Source organism: Lygodium microphyllum, chromosome 8, assembly GCF_053477565.2.
Source record: "Lygodium microphyllum isolate KBCC chromosome 8, Lygodium_microphyllum_v1.1.10, whole genome shotgun sequence".
NCBI lineage: Eukaryota > Viridiplantae > Streptophyta > Polypodiopsida > Schizaeales > Lygodiaceae > Lygodium > Lygodium microphyllum.
This window is the reverse complement of record NC_141142.1, coordinates 116,679,712-116,699,436: the sequence shown is the minus strand read 5'-3', so window position 1 is coordinate 116,699,436 and position 19,725 is coordinate 116,679,712. Positions and strand designations below refer to the sequence as shown.

Sequence of the window (19,725 nt, the reverse complement as noted above, 5' to 3'; positions counted from 1 at the left end):
TTGGACACTTGTAGGTCCACTAGCAGGTATGTCTTTACATGTTGGTGGGGCTGTTTCTTGGTGCTCTAGGTTGCAGAACATTGTTGCACTAAGTACCACTAAAGCTGAATACATATCATCTATCGAAGCTTTTGAGGAAGCTATATGGTTGAGTAGACTTGTAGAGGATCTTGGCATGTCTATGGGTACTGCAGTTTTGGGATGTGATAGCCAGAGTGTTGTGTATCTGGCTAAGAATGCCATGTATCATTCACGTACAAAGCATATAGATGTGCAATATCACTTCATCGAAGATGGTCAAATCACATTGATTAAGATCAAAACACAAGACAATCCTGTAGATGTTCTCACTAAAAGTCTAAGCAAAGCTCAGCATGAGCATTGCATTCGACTAGTGGGAGTTGGTTATAGGTTTACTTCGAACCTTTAAGTAGGAGGTTGTTGGGATAAAGGCCCGGTTTAACCTCCGTGTATAGTACACACATATTATTTAGTTGTACATGTGAATGCACCCTTACGTTCCCCAAGTATAAATAGATTTTATTCTTTGCATATCAACATATTGTTGGTACACTCATATCGAATTGTACTTCACTTTGTTCTCTCTCTCTCTCTCTCTCTCTCCAGCCGTCACACTCTCATACTCCTCGTCGAACTTTTGTCACTTTCAGCTGAGCTCCATAACACTTTGATACTCCGACTCTCTATGCTTGGTGCTGCCATTGTCATCAGGCCGATTTGGTGCCCGCACCGATGCTTTGGGCTGCGTGCAAGGATTGTTCAATCCATCATCATTGTATCAATGTTCTTTTTCAATTAGTGTAGTATTCTTTCTTCATCCGTCCCCCCTCCCTTCCCCCTTTTCCTCGGTATCCTCCTCGACAAATATATGCACAAAGATAGACTTTGTCGTAGTAGGGGTGCAAATGGGAGTACTTTTGCCAACACTTCTCTTCGGGTGACTGTCTTTTCCACAATGTGGGCACTTGGACTTCTTCTCCTTCTTCTCATCCTTCTTATCCTCCTACTTTTTGTCCTTGGCTTGCGCCTTCTTCTTCTTTCCTTCACCTATAGGTGTAGTGACTATTCGGCCCCACCTCTCTAAGTCGCTCATCATGCTTCAAGACAAGTGGTGAAAGCTCCTCCCATAAGAGTGTCTTGTGGGTCCTCGATGTGATAAGAATGGTGTAGAAGACATCAAACTGAGGAGATGGCAGCTGAGTTAAAAGGATCATAGCCATGTCTTTTGAGGATATTATTTGAGCAAGAGAGACAAGCTCACCCCTTATATCCTCCATCTTTGTGATGTGCTCCTTCATAGAGGAGGAGTCATCAAGATTGAGCATTAACAACTTCTTCTCAAGGGAAATCTTGTGGGTAAACATCTTGTGTTGATACAAAGACGCAAGCTTCTTTCACACTTCCGCCATAGTCTTCAACTTGCAAACATGCACAAGGACAGAATCTTGCAAACTCATAATGAGAGGATCGGGCTTGAGAGTTGAGCCAATTCCATAATATCTTCCAACACTTGGTTGACCCTTTCAGTTTGCCTATTAGTATAAGAATGATAGATGGTACTGAAACAAAGTTGTGTGCCAATGGCTTGAAAGAGACATGTCCAAAATTTTGAAGTGAACAATGAGTCTCTGTCAACTGACAATCCTTTTTGGCAACCCATGCAGCCGAAAAATTTCCTTGATATTCTAGCAATGTTGGATGCTTTGAAGGTAGTCTTTACAAGAGTGACGTGGGCAACCTTCGTTAGCATATCGACCTAGAATTGAGTCATATCCTCCTTGCACTGTTGGAACACCTACCACAAAATCCATATTGATGCATTCCCACTTTATCTATGGTATAACACGTGGTTGTGGTTTTCCTAGTAGTTTGATCCTTTCAGCCTTGATTCACTGATAACTCAAGCATTGAGTTACATATCTTAACACACAAGCTTTCATTTCTGGCCAATTATAGCTTTTCCTCATAGTCTCAACAGTCTTTGTGTAGCCAGGATGTCTAGCTATCGAGCTGTCGTGGGACTTCCATAGAATCTTCTTCTTGAGGTCTCAACTATTTGGCATACACAACCTGTGCTGATAGTGCAAAAGCTCACCTTCCATGTGATAGTACTTAAATTTGGTCTCAGCATTCTGGTTATCTCCTCCAATTTGGATAGAGCTCTTTATCTCAAGGTGTTGGAAATGCAATCCACACTTGTTAGAGAAAACTAGCTTACTATCAATGCAGATGCAATATGTTGAAACTAGATTTCAATCCTAAGCCAAATGGAGGAAGATTTCCATAATTGGATTGACCGGAGGTCATCCATCACCTTAAGGTTTTGGGGGCTAGATGAGTAGTTCAATTTTGGGAAACTTTGAGTTAAGTGCGTAGTGGGGTGAACAATGCTAGGATGGGTGACCTCTCAAGAAGGGGAGGTATAAGGCCCCCCACCCAGTTTCTAACTTGGTATCAAAGCTCAGGTTGCTGAGCGTGGGTGGTACTAGGACCTCAACCAAGTTGTGGCTTGAGGCAGGGTGTTGGAAATGCAGTCCACACTGGCTAGAGAAAACTAGCTCATGCAGGTAGACCTAGGGCTACTCAATTAGATCAAAGTCCGGTCATTCCAATGGAATACAAATGGCGGCGATTGAGAATTGGCCCTTGGCAACTACCAAAAACATTAGCCCCTGAATCAATTTGCAGGTATGTTACAAACAACCATCATCTCTTGATGTTGTGCATGGATGAGGAGATGATACCCAACAGCCATTGTCTCTCTCGATGGAGCAGATTGCAGAACCAATGGCCAGGAAAGCCACTGCACTTGAAAATGGGTGGGGAAAATCTGTGCGTCACATTGCGGCGGTCTCGAGGAGGGCTGATTGCCTCATGGGGTCTTAGAGCCTTCTTTTGCTCGTAAGGACTTAGTGCCCATTGAATATGTCTTATTGCTTGGAGCATAAAAAACTGAGCCGATGTAGAATGATCTCTACAGCCTAGAAAGGTGAGGTGGCACAATGAGTGCTGGGGGGAAGACGCATGTGCTTTGGTTGGGTAGGGAGAAAAGGTTGATGAGGACAATCTTTAGTGGCATGACTGTTTTGGTGGCAGGAGATGCACCCAGTGGTCAGTCCTTCTGCTTGTAGAGAGGCCATAGCACCAGTCATAATGTGTTAGGTCTGAACCATAGTATAGCTTGTCCCAAGTCTAAACTTTGACATAAGTCAATAATGGATCATGGATGTGTAGCGTATTATTCTCAATAGACTCCCATGTATTATCACTTAAGCTCAATTGGCCCTTTCTTGTTTAAGAGAAAGTTCCTTAGAGGTTTTAAAGCCTCTTGCCCTAGCTTAAAACTATAAAAAATCCACTTATAAAAGAACCCACATTTCTAATTTTACCTCCTCTTGAAAGAACTTACAAAACACATTGTTGATGTTTCATTTCTAAACATTTCTGATGTTTCTGGCTGCTATGTCTTCAGGTAAATTAATATTAATGAGGGACTTTACTTGTTTCAGTGTTCAGATGAATATTTTGTTGTAGAGTTCATGGCAAGACGTAGCCAAATTCTCAGTTGTGCCTTTGCCATTCTGTTTTTTATTTCCAGTGTGCTAGCAGTACTACTGGTCTTTTCATCTCACATGCAGGTGTGTAGGCATTAAGATAGGTTCTTATGCCAATCAGTTGTTATGTGCTAGTGTAGACTTGCTTTTTCAAAGATATCAGATTATTCTACATTTGCCAGAAATGATAGAGAAAAAAGGTTTGAAATCTGTGTGCCAAATGTCTTGATCCCTTGTATACAGACCAACAGTTCCTGCTCATTGGTGGGAACAGGAGGATATCTTGGCAGGGAAAGATCTTTTGGGAGGTGGAACTTGGTTTGGTTGCACAAGAAGTGGTAGAATTGCTTTAGTGACAAGCTTCAGGGAGCCACATAGCCGAACTGGTGTGGCTAGCAGGGGAGAGCTTACAACATCATTTTTACGTGTGAGTACACAGCACAAATCCATGCATGCATCATGCCCATTATTTTGGTTAGATTCTTGACTTGACAATTCCACCTTACAGAGCTCGAAAGATCCCTTGGAGTATGCACAAGAGATGTTTGCGGCAGGTGACAAATACAATGGATTCAACTTGTTAGTAGCTGATCTGTGCACGGGTAAAATGGCATATGTTTCAAATCGACCTAGAGGAGACATTGTTCCAGTACAATATGTTTTACCTGGCTTTCATGTCCTATGCAATGCTTCTCTAAATACTCCATGGCCCAAGGTTAGTTCTTTTTCGTGTGCAACAGGCTGATTCAATTTGTGAGTATTTGCAAGATAAACCTGTGTAATGATGCTTTTTAACTTTTTGTTCGAAGGTTCTTAGAGGCCGGAAAACTCTGGAAAACTTGGTGCAAGAGGTGGGGCCATTTACAATACCAAAGGAGCGTGTAATAGAAGATCTGCTTAAAGATAGCACCAAGGCGGATGAAGCATCTTTGCCTCGAACAGGCTATCCCCTGGAGCACGAATATGAGCTAAGCTCGGTCTATGTGAATTGCACAACAGTCAAGGTTCGGTTGCATTGTTAACTATGGAAATGCTTATGTCACTTCCATTCGCTAAGGGGGGACTCACTAAGAGAACAACATCCTTGTTGATTAGGCCTCTAATAACAATCTTAATTTGCAAAACGAATGCAGGGGAAACAGTAGGAAAACTTGCGACTGCAGCCGACTGCCGGGTCATATGAAGTTCTCTAAGGGAGTCAGAAAATTGGTTGATCAATTGTCACAGTTGGTACTTGCATAATATGAAAGCCTTCACAAGTGACCCTCAATAAGTGCGTTTCAGCAGCCTGTATAGGATATTAGTTTCTCATATCAAAGGAATTAGCTTCATAGCATGGTTGTACATAGTGGAAGTAGTAATTCATGTGGGAAGTATGTTTCTGTGAGTTTTGGTGCGGAAATCAAGCATGCTCTTTTCATCTACTGATTTGAGCTCTAGCTTATTAGATGGAGGATTATAATCAGTTTTTGCCTCAAGAACTCTCTCTCACTTTTGCCACAAAAACCATGGAAAAAGTGAGAGATAGTAGTTGAATTGTGAAAGGTTCTTTGGGTGCGATGGTAGCTTCTTCGAAATGGAATATGATGCTTTAGTTCCATCACTTCCATGACTATTTTATTTTTCCACAACAATATTCTCAATGTTTGCCAAAGGGTGGTTCACTATCTTGACTCTCTCCCTTTTCTACTGCATCTAGGATGCACATCTCTCCACTTCGCAGACCTTCCATATACCAAGGGATGAAGCACCTCATTTGCATGCACCTAATATTGGTTGCGACCTAAATGTTGGGCCATGTGGCTTATAGGGACATGGGACGATGTGCTCATAAAATATGTGAAGGCATACAGTGGCATCTTCTATTTGAGATGGAACAATGTAGGTACACTAGAAGTATCATTTCACCATGTACAGCAGATGCTCATGAGTCATGACATTTTCTTTCTTTTTAGCATTTTAGTAGAAGGGACACAGCCTTTGAGTAGTCTGCCAACATTTGTGAAACTCCTTCAGAATTTCTAATAGAATATCACAAACTCAAGAATTCCCTTAGCCTTGAACGTTGTAAGACATTGGCATTGATTTGTTGTCATAATGAGATGCCTAAGAGAAGTTAAAAGTTTAGTCAAGCGGGAAAGCTCAAACGACTAAGACTTTTTACTCGGGTAGTTACATTGACTAGTAGTCCACATAATAAGTGGTTTTAGAAAGCAAGACCAGATACTCGTGATTAAGGAAATAAACCATGAATCGGTGAACCTATATAATTAAGCTCTCTAGAATCCCTGTAAACTTTCCCATCCGAGGATCCAAAGCCAAGAGGCTGCTCAACATAGATCTCCTCTTGCAAGTCACCATTCAGAAAGGCCGACTTCACATCCAATTGATAGACAGTCCATCTCCTATAGCCAGCCAAGGCAAGAACAACTCAAATAGTCGCCATACGAGCAGTGGGGGCAAAAGTATCATGGAAATCAATACCAGGGCGCTGAGCAAAACCTTTAGCAACAAGGCGAGCCTTGTGCTTGTCCAAAGAACCATCGCTAAGGTACTTGGTCTTGAAGACCCACTTGGCACAAATCACCTTCTTGTGAGAGGGATGAGGCACAAGAGACCAAGTGCCATTCCTCTCAATAGCCTCCAACTCGGCTTCCATAGCTTTCCGCTGATGATTAGACTGCAAAGCCTCCTTCACTCAAGTGGGCTCACGATATTGCATAACATGGGTTAGCAAACATTAGTTGGAGTAAACAAGCTCCGTAGAATGCGCCTGGTTCCTTCGTGACCTCTGCGGTCCATCCTGCAGTTTTTACTTCTCAGGGATCCCCTCGATCCTTGAATCTTGGAGTGTATCACGGGCCCAATGAGGAGGAGGCCGGGGATCTCTCCCCGTTGTTCTCCATCTGCTGAAGACTCAGGAACATCCACCAATGGAAGCTCCGCGGGGGTGGTTGGTAGAAGTGAAGACTCTGAATCAGAAGAAGAATCTCCATCAAAAGACTCTGGCTTCAAAGAAACTGTCTCGGGAGCCCAACTCTCCCCTGGATCTCCAAGAACAGGGTGCTTCTCACCCCTCTTTGTGGCCGGAATTTCCACGAACCGCACATCGCAGCTCGTATAGACATCCCGCTTGACGGGATCAAACAGACGATAATCTTGAGATTGGGAGTTGTAGCCAACAAAAACTTGTCATTGGGAAGCCGCCTCGAACTTATCACGTTGCGTCTTCGGGATGTGCACATAAGCGTCACACCCAAAGATCTTGAAATAAGAGACATTAGGCTTAGTCCCAAAGTAAGCCTCAAAAGGTGTCATCCTGTCAACGGCAAAAGTGGGAGATCGATTGAGGATGTGAACTGTGGTAGCCACTACCTCGGCCCACAGAAATTGAGGTGTCTGTCGATGCTCCATCATGGTGCGTGCCATCTTGATCACACTTTGGTTCTTCTGCTCCAAAATGCCATTTCCTTGGGGAGTGTTGGTATTAGCAAACTCCTGGTGAATGCCTCTATTTGCTAAAAAACGAGCAAACTCATTAGACATAAATTCACCTCCCTTGTCTGAACACAAGGTCTTTATTTGCCGACCATAACGGTTCTCCTCAAAGAGAAGCCAATCCTTGAAGTGAGAGAAAGCCTCCGACTTCAAAGTCAAGAAATAGGCCCAAGTCATCCTACTGTAATCATCTACGATCAACATGAAGTACAAGCTCTCCTTCAAGGACTCTATCCTCGTTGGGCCACAAAGATCCATAGATACAAGCTCCATGGGTGAAGTAGAGACCGCCTCGAAGCTTTGTTGGGAATCGCATCTAGATGCAATTTTCCACGAATGCAAGAGGCACATGGCTGATGGCTTACCACTATATTCGGCAAACCTCAGACAAACGATTCTCACGATGCCTTCTGAAGATACTCATAGTTCAAGTGGCCAAACCGAGCATGCCATAGCTCGGACTGTATCTGAGAGGTAAGAAGAAGAGAGGTAAGAGCTGTAGAAGACTTCAATTTGTAGATGCCATCCTCCTCATACCCTGCAGAGAGAATCTTCCTCGATCCACGATCAAGGACTCGAACAGTATCACTGTGAAACTCCACCAAGAGACCAAGAGCACAAATCTTATGGACCGAAAGCAAATGATACCCCAAGCCTGGCACATGTAACACCTCGGAAGTGTGGGTACCACCACATCCATCTGGAATAAGCTGCATCTCACCCCGTGCAACAATAGATACAGAAGAGCTATCTCCAATGAGAATCTGCCCACGTGAAGGTCGCAAATGGGCAACACCATCGGAAGAAGGAGTCATGTGCCGTGAGGCACCATTGTCCACAATCCACTCTCGAGCCTGGGGAGCTGTCATCGCAGCATTAGAAGTCTTCGATGTAGAGTCCTCAATGACTACTAAGTGTAGAAAAGCAGTTGATGAGGATGCAACCACTGCTCTAGAATCCCTCGTGTTCTTCTTCTTGGTGTCCTTGTCTTTGTCGGGGCAATCCTTCTTCCAATGACCGGTCTTACCACAAATATGGCAAGTCGATTCCTTTTCCTTGTCCTTCTTGGATTTGTGGTTCTCCTTCTTCTTCTTTTGGTCCTTTCCCTTCTTCTGAGAGGCTTGACCACCAACCAATGCCTCTCCGATTTGGAAGCATTCTGTCCCTTCAATTGTTCCTCTTGGTCCAAGACCATAGGAATCGACTCTTCCCACCGAAGAGTTGACTCCTGCCATGAAGCAATAAGGGCGGAATAAAAAGTACCGAATCGTGGCGGCAACTCGGACAGTAAAGTGATCGCCATGTCTTCGGAGGAAATAGGCTTCTCCGCATTTTGAACCTGCGTTTGAAGCTGCCGAAGCTTGTTGATGTGTTCCCGAAGCGAAGAAGACTTATTCACGGACAAGGTTCGCATCTGCACCTCCAAAGAAACCCTCTTCATCAAGGTCATCCAATTGTACATTTGGTCGAGCTCCAACTATATCTCTCGAGCCACCGACAAGTGCTGGATGTGAGCTATTACGGCTCTAGTGCAAGACAGAAAAAGAAAAGAACGAATCCTGGCATTTAGTTTGTCCCAATGAGACTGGGCCTTGGTCAACTCCGCACGAGCACTGGAAGAGAGTTTGGACTCATCTAGGACTGAGGACTGGTTGATCTTCTCCAACACAAGCTCCTCCAAATCATAAGACTCCAAAATGGCCAACATCATCACCCGCCAGATGCGGTAATTGTCACCATCAAGCTTCTGATCCGATGGAAGAGCCGGTAGGACAGGCATCTTCCTATCCATGATTTCCTGGAACTCCAAATCAGCCTCTGTAGACATATTCACCTGCAATGCTTGCACAAATGCAAAAGCAGCCCCCTTTGGCTATGTAACCACAGCCTGGTAGGGCTGTTTCCGTCTCTGCTCGTACCTTCTTCACCCACCGGGGGCGATGAAAAGGTAAAATCTGCAATGGAAGACCTAAAATGCAGCCTTCCTCCCCTTCAAACAACAATAACTTGCAACAAATTCACCGATTAGACTCCTTTTCCGCACGCCCATGCTTGCTTTGACCTTGATCCGATGCACAGCACTCCCGCTCGCCCTCAAATCTTGGAAACGCAGCCTTGTGTCGCACTAAAATCTCCTCTTCAGATAGGCTCAGTCCATCTTCACCGCTCTGATACTATGTCAGTGGAAGCGTAGGACAAAGACTGAGAGAGAGTGAACACAGAGAGAAGAGAGAAAAAGAAAAGAAGACAGTGTATACGAAGAAAATCTGCAGTGTAGTATGTTATATAAGAGTGCAGAAATATACACGGGGTAGAGGAAATATTTGCGTGTCTCCAACTTGATGACCTCGATCTCTGTCAGCCCGAGCACAGTCTGTCTCACCCAATGGATCTCAAGAGTGCAGAAATATACACGGGGATAGAGGAAATATTTGCGTGTCTCTCTGACTTGATGACCTCGATCTCTGTCAGCCCGTCTCAGCCAATAGATCTCAAGAGTAGAATCTGAATAATGAATACTGGAGTGTGCCACAAACTGGCTATAAATAGCCAAAAAATAGGAAATCCCCAGCACCAAGTCGATTGTACTAAATGTAGCCGATTGTAGTAAAACTGTTCAATTGCAGACTGTTCGACTGCAGCTGATAATGTGGCATCCATACTGTGTTGATGTGGCACTTTCTGACGTTTCCTTTGCCGTACTATGCTGATGTGGCACTGCCATACCATGCTGACGTGTCCGACTGCTTGTCCGGGGGATGACTCTACCTCTAACATGAAGAGGGTGGTCCGCAAAGCCACATCAAGTGTCACATTCTTCATGGTAGAGGTAAGGGTGCTTGCAATGTATCGCGAGCATAGGACACTCGAGTTGAAGAAGTCTTCTTCAACTCGCTTTCCTTATATGTGGTTATTACTTGAGCACCTCTATAAGGTGCGGTCCGTTGCCTTGCGCTAGATAGTGGTGTCCACTCTAAGGAATGAGTGGGATGAGCATGAGATAGTGGTGTCCACTCTATGGAATCGATGTGCTCGTGGGTCAAGAGTTTGAGTAGGTGGTAGTAGAGGTATGGTCATTCAGCACCTTCTAACCTTGAGGAGGGGTGGTTTGAGTGGCTTGTAGACATATGTAAGGTAGGGCTCTAGTAGCTGAAATCTCATGTCTTATGATGACATCCCCCCCTTGCTTATATGGCCAACGCTTAGGGAGCGATCATTTGATGATGATGGTAACCTCATCAATGAGGATGGGTATGAGAGTGTCTCATCATCTAATGCTGAGGAGTTATCTCCAGACTCTCTTGATGAGTACTCAAATGGTTTTGATGATGATGATGATGATGATAGCGATGTCTCGTTATAGACTCATAGGTCTCTCTCTTTTTTATATCTACTATCATTGTATCCACATGCCACTATGATGCATCATTCATGGACCATGTATGTACTAGACTCTAGTTGTATTGCATGTTGCATGCAACCCATGCAATCGTGATATCTACCCTCATATATTCATCTTATTTTGTAATGAAATGACTATTTCCACTTTAAACATGTGTTGAATGTTCTATCATTTAATGATTTATGGTTTTTGAAAAAGTCAAAATAATTTTTTGCATACTAATATTGTACCGTACCTTATAAAATCATAAGGTATTATTTAGTAACGTATTTTATCGTACCATACTGTATCATACCTTTTGTACTTGACAACTATGATGTCATCCACATAAAGAATGATAATCAACAAGTCTCCCTCTTCATTCTTGAACTATAGAGTGGGTGCAATTGGACTATTTTTGAATCCTTTGTTGGCCAAATAAGCATCAATCTTAGAGTACCATGCAACATGTACTCTTTTCCCTTAACTACAGACCCAGGAGGTGGTGATACATAAATATCCTCATATGAATATCCATTAAAAATGTGTTCCTAATGTTCAATTGATGTACTTTTTAGCCATAATTTGCAGCCATAGCAATCACACATCTCACCGTACTTATACGGGATGTTAGAGTAGAGGTTTCCTCATAATTTGTGTCTTTTTTTCTCGCATAGCCTTTTGCTACCAACCGTGTTTTGTATTTGTCAATACTGCCATCAATCTTGCGTTTGAGTTAAAAAACCCATTTTGTGCCAATGGCCTTCTTACCAAATGGTAAATCCACAAGATCCCATGTAGAATTAGTAGCAATAGAGTCTAACTTATCTTGCATGGCTTGCGTCCAATGTACATCTTGCCGAGCTTCGCCCAAGGAAGTAGGCTCATCTTCATCTAGTAGTGAGCTTATATACATGTTCATCACAATCATCTACTTCCGTAAAATCAGCCAAATGGTCCCTCCCTTGCATCATATGCTACATGCCTAGCAACCCTTCTAGTGCGTTGAGGTAAGGGAACATCCATTCTACTCTCCTAGAGAGTGCGTAATAGCCATCTAGGGACTATTTTGGCTGGATTTGCAGTAACCCTTTTATGCTATATTGCATTTTCAATTTCTTGAGGCAAACCATCATCAAAACCCTGCTGTTTGAGGGCATGTGGTGTAGCAAAATCTTGCTGTATTATGTTTGTCCGGCCATGTACAACAAGCATGGACTCCAAAGAAAGTGGCAAAAGACCCTCAAAGACATCACCAATATCATGGGTGGTTGGCATTTGAAACAAATCATGTGAAAACACAGCACTTTCGACAAATATGATATCCCTATTGACAAAAACTTTCTTCGTGCATGTATCAGACAAGTGATAGCCCTTGCTCTCTAAGTTGTAGCCAATAAATATGCATTTTATAGCCTCATCATTGAGCTTTTCACAAAGCTCTTTGGGAACATGTGCATGGGCTATGTATCCAAACACCCAAAAGCAATCAACTTTGGGTTTCTTGCCATGCCAAGCTTCAAACGTTGTGATCGTCTTTAGTGCCTTAGTGGATGCATGATTAATACATGATTCACATACTGAAGAGCCCATAGACCCATGTATACTGAGAGTAGTTATTAATAAAGGTGGCAAAATAAAGATGACCCCCCAGTGTAGGTGTTCTCATGGGACAACAAATATCGGAGTGAATGAGTTGTATTTTCTAGACAGCACGCATTGCACCATCCTTATTAAAAGCAAACATATGCATTTTCCCCAAAATACATCCCTTGCATACATGAAGAGGTCGGTGGCGTTGCGGACAGTGATGAGATCGCGCAGCCCTTGCTGAAGGCTGTGACAATGCGAACGTTGCCTATTGCGGGGTCTTCACTGGAGACAATGAATCTACCATCTGATACCTCTAAAGGGTCATGAGAGTACCAAAACTCATATGCTCATAGTAGGTATGCCGTAGCTCCATATTTTGTATGGTGGGTGAAAGAGTACTGATTGCCAGAGTATCATGAGACTTACTATTATACATATCCAATAAAAAGAGACCCTTATATAGGGTGCCAGATAGCGTGAGTGCATAATCCATCTTCTCTTTGACCAATCTCTTCTTGCATTCATCCATATAATGACCAAGTTTCTTGCAATAATGACATTTTCCCTTTTTCTTGGACTTTTGTGTGTCTTGGGCAGCCCTTTTTGATGGCTGTCCAACATTAGCCTTTTGTTGATTTTTCACATTTTGCCCGACTTTTCCTTTGCCTTTGTACTTTGAGAGCATAGCCACATCACTTAAACGCAATGCAACATTCTTTCGAGCTTGTTCCTCTTGCAGTAAGAGGCTTTTCAACTCCACAAATATAAGGGACTGTTGTTCCTCCTCAAAGACAACATCCAAGACGTGTGGAAATCAAGATATGACTTAGGAAGAGAGTTTAGTGTGATGTTTATCAATTCTGCATCCTGAATAATCTCATCAACATTAAGTAGATGCTCATGCAAATCGTGTATGTGTATAAGGTGATTTGTCATACTATCACCCGCATCCATGTTCACATTAGCTAGCTCTTTGCAGAGATAAGATACCCTAGCCTTATTATGTGCAGCAAACATGGGCTCAAGTATAGACTAAGTAACTTTTGAGGTCGTGCAAGACTAAATGTGTCGAATAATAGCTCTTTCCATTGTTATGGCAATTAAAGATGGTGCTTGTGCATCCTTTAAGTCCCACCTCCGTTGATTCTTAGTAGGAGGAGTAACAGTAGTAGCACTAGCAACCTATCCACCATAAAACTCCACAATGGGTAGTTGGTGTCATCAAGCTTGTCCTCCTAAGTTGGGACACCAAGGATGTTGCTTTGATCATTATGCCCTTGATGTGCCATTCTGTCAATGATGCACAAAAATCAGCAGCCAAATACTTCAATACTGAATTATAGAATGTACTCTTCCAAGTACCAAAAATCCCCATGGGATTAGAATGCAAGTACCAAATTGTCGCAAATCTTACTGAACGTACCCAATGACACATGAATCAGCACTCAGCCTGCAAATGGCAGCAATGCATTGTTGTACCTCACCTCGAAGTATGTGCCCAAAAAAATACAGTTTAGAACAATTTAATGCCGAGTCTCCAAATTTTATTGAATTTTTTCAAATTTTACTGAATTTTCCCAAAATTTGCCGAATGTCCCCAAAATTTGCTGCCAAATTTGATTGTCACAACAATTTGATACTATTGTACCACTTGTTATTTGCCTTGGAATGCATGTCGGGTAAAAGCCCCAAATTTCTTCACCGAATTTCAAAGAAATTGGAAGAAAATTTTAACTTATATGTTGAATTTTTGCAAAAATGTCACATCAAGATGCGTGCCAACAATGAACAGCAGTTGGAATCCATCGCGTGATATGTGCCGGAGCCAAAAAGTTGAAAAGCCTCAAATTTCTCGTACCAATGTTGAAGAAATTGCGCAATGTTGGCAATTTTGGTGGAGATTCACATATGGGAACTTGAATCAGGTGAAAGCCCCAAGTTCCTCGAAGATATTTCGAGATATTTTAGAAACTGGGAAAGTCAGTTGAAAATCCCCAAATTTTTGGGTCCGGAGTGTGAGAAATTGAAAATTTCTTTGAAATTGGATATGAGATGAGGAAGATGGATGAGATTCTACAATTTTTGAAAACCCCTAAATTTAGAAAATTAGGGCTTTTGTGGTTTTTTTCTCAGATTTGCAGAAAATGACAAGCAGGGCTAAGAAAATGGCGGGCAAGTCTCAGAATATCATGAGCAATGCTGATATAGTCAAACACAAGTCACTATATGATTCTTGAGCTCTATCATCATAAGACAAAATTGCCAAGTAGTCTGTGCAGAAGATGTTGATAGTGCATAGTTGTGACAATGATGATGTAAAATTTGCCTGAATACTATCACATGTTGCCAACTGGGACATTGGTGATGTAATCTTTGGGTATACAATATAGAATGTCTCCTAGCTTGTTGCAGTGGTGCTCAAATTACTATGGTTAGTAGGGTGCATGGTATGCTGCAGATAATGTTTATAAATCACTGGAATGAATTTTATAGAGCTTAATATTTGCTAGTCCTGGCAAAACTTTTTACTTGGTCTTTTCTTGCTTCTCTTTTAAAATTTTGTCCCGAACTTTCTGTTTTCTTTTCACTACCTTCTTTTGCAACCTTAGTCACTTTCTCTCTCTCTGGGCAGAGCAAACTCTTTCTTTCTGTACATTGATGTCACCCTGATGCGGATGATGTGAGATCAGCTGGGTTTTACTAAGTGCCAGCCGTAACATCTTCTGCTGAGGTTGATTTTTTTATGCGCAGGAGGGATTAAATTTGTTTTGAAAAGAAATTGCAGGAATAATCACTCACAACCTGCACACTTATGATATTGCACCTTTGCATATCCAAGCATTTGCAGCACACGTTTCACACCTGAAAATCAACAACTTTAAGCATCTACTAATGAAAACTATTTTGTAAATTGCAAATTACAGTTTATGTTAAACATGTCAAAATTTCCATGTTTCACACAGATCTCATATTTACTTGAGCTTCTCTAGAAAAGATTTCCATTTCTCTTCCTCGGAAGGTGTTTAGCCCTCAAAATTTTTTTTTTCTAGGAATACATTACACCTTGAATTTTACTTTTAATCTAAGGAAAAGCAAAATCCCAGCACATGGACTTTCAAGAGCATGGTGGTCTGATGTTGATCAGGTAGTGTTCACAGGGTTTTGCGGGAAATGGGCATTTTTCTTTTTTGTTTTTTTTTCTCTAGGGGGGGATAGGGGGTTTGGTGAGGCAAGTCTACATCTAGCAGCAAACATGAGAGAGTGTGTAATGCCTTGTACAGAAGCTAATTCTTATGTTTCTTTTGGTTTACAGGGGGGCTATGGATCGAGGAGCATGGTAATATTCTCAGTTGGTCATGATGGTCAAGCTGAGTTTTTTGAGAGGTTTTTGGAAGATGGTTCTTGGGAGGAGAACACATTTTTCTTCGACATTGGAGGTTTACAGAAGGATGATACAATCAACAATCGTTGATAAAACCTGGATTTGTTTCTTTTGTTCTTGTTAGTAGTAGTGTTGTTACTATTATGTGTACAATGTTTTTGTTTTCAGGGGAAGTATAAGGGTCATAAACCATGGAGTGCTTATCATTTTGCTGTCATGTCCAGTGCAAAGTGCCAAAACAAGCATTTAGCCAGCTTGTAGCATAAAATAAAGCTGGCATGCTCACTATTATATTCTTTGCAAACTTATATCATAGGGAGAGTACAGGGAGAGCACTTTCCTTATTTAGTTTCTAAGAAGGAAAGTGACCTACAGCTCAGATATACAAATTTGCAATTGGAATTTCAACTTATGCTTGCTCACGTCCTAACTCTACTCCACGTATATTACTTGTCAAAACTAGCATTGCCAAAGTTGGTCTTCATATTGACAACAGACACTAATGTAGATGATATCTAAAGTAAAGCTGTCTTAACATCGGTGCGCATAAATCGCTGTTTGATGAGAAACAATCTATGCATGTTTGACCATCATATAGTGATAGCGATATATGTAATAACAATTATACATAAGTGTACAAAAATGAATATATATGGAAATAATCAATATGGTGACAAGCATAGAATCTTCACTACCCTACTAGAACACATTGTGGGTGTTGAGAGAGAATCTATGTTAGCAATTATTGCATTGTGAGTGAGGTGGTGCCCTTCCAAGGAAAAACTATTGGACTTTGCAAGAAGTCTTCAACATGTCTTCTACAACTTGCTTTTGCCTTTAGAGTTATCAAAGCAGAGCAAAATGGTTAATCTTAGTAGGTTTGTCCTACTCTAAAAAGAACAAGAAGATGAGGATGTGATGGAGGGCATGCTTATTTGACTATAGTCTTCTCAATAGAGTACAGTAAAACACAAAAGATCTTTATTTGTGCCTACTTGTGTTGACAATTTGTTGTTCATTGGGCCAAATGAGGTTAAACTTCAGCTTGTACAACTCAATTGAGTTGTACTCTTTTTGAGATGTCAAAGTTGGGATTGTTGTGCCATTGCTTGAACATTTCTTATACATAGCAAAAATATGAGATTGTTATAGCAACAAATAACAAATAAATTTGTGTTTAGGAAAGTTTTGAAATTTTTGCATTTGGACACATAAGATTATGGCTACTTTCGTAGCACTTGGTTTATGTTTGTGCCTTTTAAGATTTAGGTGATTGGATTTCTTCTTTATGTCTATCATATTCGTTGGATATGCAATTTGCAATGTTGCTTGAAAGAAATTATGTAAAGCATAATTTCAAAGGTTTGGCAAGATGTGGAGTAGATTGTTCAACATCTACAAGGCACAATAATTTTTGCCTATTTTATCAATGCAGTCTTGATCCATAGTTGTATGCTTTTTGTGATTCTAACTAGGCAAGTTTTTTATTATGCTAGAATGCCCACTAGTAAGTAGGTTTTACTTTTGCCTTTATCTTTAATGCATACCTTCATTAGCAAAAAGTAGCCTACTTATGGCCTTCATGCTTCATACATATATTGTTTGAAAAATCAATGATGTTGATTTGTTCACGACTTCTTGATGACTTAGGTGTGGCTCAAGAAGCCTTCACATTTACAATTGTGTGAGGCTCAAGTCTCTCTCTCTAAGCCATGCATCATCATTGTTGTATTAGATAGATCATCCAACATGATGTCATCATTGTCATATCCATGTAGCATATGCTATAATAGTGATGTTCAAACACATTTAGGATCGCATATAGTTTTTTCCCTCAAGAGCCTTTTTTCATCATGCTTGCACACATTATCCTAGTCCATTCTAAGGTTGTGTGCTTATTTTTGTAGCTTCTTTCTTTTCATTAACTTGAATACTAGACCTATGAGTTTCCTCTTGCTCCTTGATTGTTTCTATCATACTTTGCATTCTTACTTTGCCCTCTTCCTAGTGTGTCAAGCAATTGGAAACTAAAGCATTTCTTTCACCCTTTTACAAACCTCTTTTGTATAGGTGCAAAAGTCATTGGATTGTTGCACAAAGGGCGGACTTAAGTCTTAAGGAGGTGTTCAATCTACTATATAAGAGGTGTTGATTAGTATTTTGTGGTTTGTTTTATAGAGAACAATCATTTTGAGCTTTACAAGCAATTTTAGGTTCTTTTTGCAACCCCTACCTACAATGACTAATATTCACAATTTGTGGGCCATGGTTTTGCATCATTGTGACCAATACTTACATCAAGCTCTATTCATAGCTTCCACCTTTGATATATTAGCTCTTAATACTATTTGTATAGCCTTTTGTATGCTTTGCACCATTCTTTTCCTTTTGCAATAGTAGAATAGCATTACAATGGCCATTCCCATTTGGCACACAACTTATCAACCTCAAACCGATGGGTAGATTGAAAGAGTCAACGGAGTTTTGGAATACATTGTTAGGGCCTATTGCAATAGGGAATCAAAGACATGGATTGAGTATCTACCTCTAATGGATTTTCCCTACAACACTTGATACCAACAAAGCATTGGCATGATCCCCTCTTGGGTGTTATATAGATAAGAGTGCCTATCTTTACTAAATTTCTTTGACTCCACCATGAGGGTCAAAGCATCCAAGAATATGCTAGAAGAGATAGAAGAGCAACCCAAGGCAGTTCGCTAATATATTAAGGTAGCTTAGGATAGATAGAAGGTCTATGTGATCCTAAAAAAGACCCCTTTGGTTTTCAAATTGTGAGATATGGTTTTCATAAGGACCCATCCAAAGAAAAGATCACTCTCTTGGAAAATTCAAGAAAAAGTAAAACCTTGCAAAATTATCTAGTATATGGGAAAAAATGCTTATAGGCTAGAGCTTCCACCTCATCTCAAAGTTCCTAATGTATTTTTTAAGCCTCCTAAAATCCTATATCCTAAACCCTAAGCATGTCCTTGATCATGATAGACAAATTGTAATGCCAACTCAAGGAGCCATTGAGGTATAGCCTAAAAGAGTATTAGAAGTGAGGGACAAGGCCCTAAGAAATCATACTCTCTAGGAATACTTTGTACAATGGAAAGGTTTTCTTGAAGAAGATGCAACATGGATTGAGAAGCCCATTCTCCAGAGTGACCACCCCGGGTTTCTATTGAGATGATGAAATCTCGAAATCTCTAATGGGAACAAATATCACATATCCAAACATAAATGCAAAATTAAAAAAATACTTATGTTAAATTGATGGGACCAATCTATCTTGGACATTTGAAAATTCTCTTTGCTACATGCAACCATCGCTAGGAAATGGACGTGAAGATAACAATTTGTTAGTATACATCAAGATAATAGCTAGTGGCTAGTATTTGTTTTTACACACATAGAGTCTCATTTACTCAAAAGTTAAAAAAAAAGATAGAAAAAGGAAAATTAAACCTTAATATCAAGGTTTAAAGAAATTGGTAATAGGGGGAAAAGGGGGTAGCCCATAAAGGGGAAAGGCTTGCATGAGGGTATGCTACACTTGCATCAATGGACTACCAATGTCTTCAAGCCCGTTTTTAGGGACTTTGCACAAAAGGATTACTTTTTGATCCATTTGTCACCTCACCTATGATGTGTATAGCACATGTAAGCCCTAGCCTCTCGCCACCAATGTTTGGAAGCTATGGAGAGGTCAAATGATATGGTCTCCAAGATGATTCATAGAAAGCAATGAGTGCCGCATGGGATAATCAAAGTAGTCTTGCAACATTGAACATGGTAATGGCAGCTCTATACATTAGATGTTTAAGATCCATGAGCCTAAATAGGTTAACATACCAAGGCATAGAGGTATCACATATGCTATAGCCATCTATCATGGTATGTAATAATACTTAATTGGTCTTTCAAGGCATGGATTGAACACAAATAGAGAACCACCCTTTCAAAATACAGTGAGAACTCCTCGTACTTTAGGGCTCTTCAAAGGAGAGAAACAAAGCCTTGGAATAGGATTTGATATAGATGCATTCTCAAAACACTTGCTTGGGCCCTCGAACTAAGATGCATCACTATAGAAATGATTTCTTGGACTTATAGATGTTGGTTTTCTTAGATGACCAAGAAACATGGATGCATATCATCAGATGAATGGGCTACATGAATGAGTATGCATCTCATGTTATGAGGGTTGTTATTGGACAAAGTATCATCACACACTCCCTTGAGTTGGAGGTAGGCAAAGCAACATAGGTGGCTAGGGAGGTCAAGTT

The 19,725-nt window shown here is 41.0% G+C and overlaps 1 protein-coding gene across 1 annotated transcript in view; it reads left to right on the top strand.

The window, feature by feature from the left end:
* The window catches only part of LOC148032775 (uncharacterized), a 42,411-nt gene extending 26,497 nt beyond the window's left edge, over positions 1-15,914 (top strand). The window contains exons 2-5 of the mRNA XM_087683445.1: positions 3,819-4,002; positions 4,084-4,290; positions 4,385-4,579; positions 15,362-15,914. Coding sequence (XP_087539571.1) covers positions 3,819-4,002; positions 4,084-4,290; positions 4,385-4,579; positions 15,362-15,520 — 745 coding nt within the window. The 3' untranslated portion in view covers positions 15,521-15,914. The remainder of the gene's footprint in view (positions 1-3,818; positions 4,003-4,083; positions 4,291-4,384; positions 4,580-15,361) is intronic.
* Positions 15,915-19,725: the final 3,811 nt, after the last annotated feature.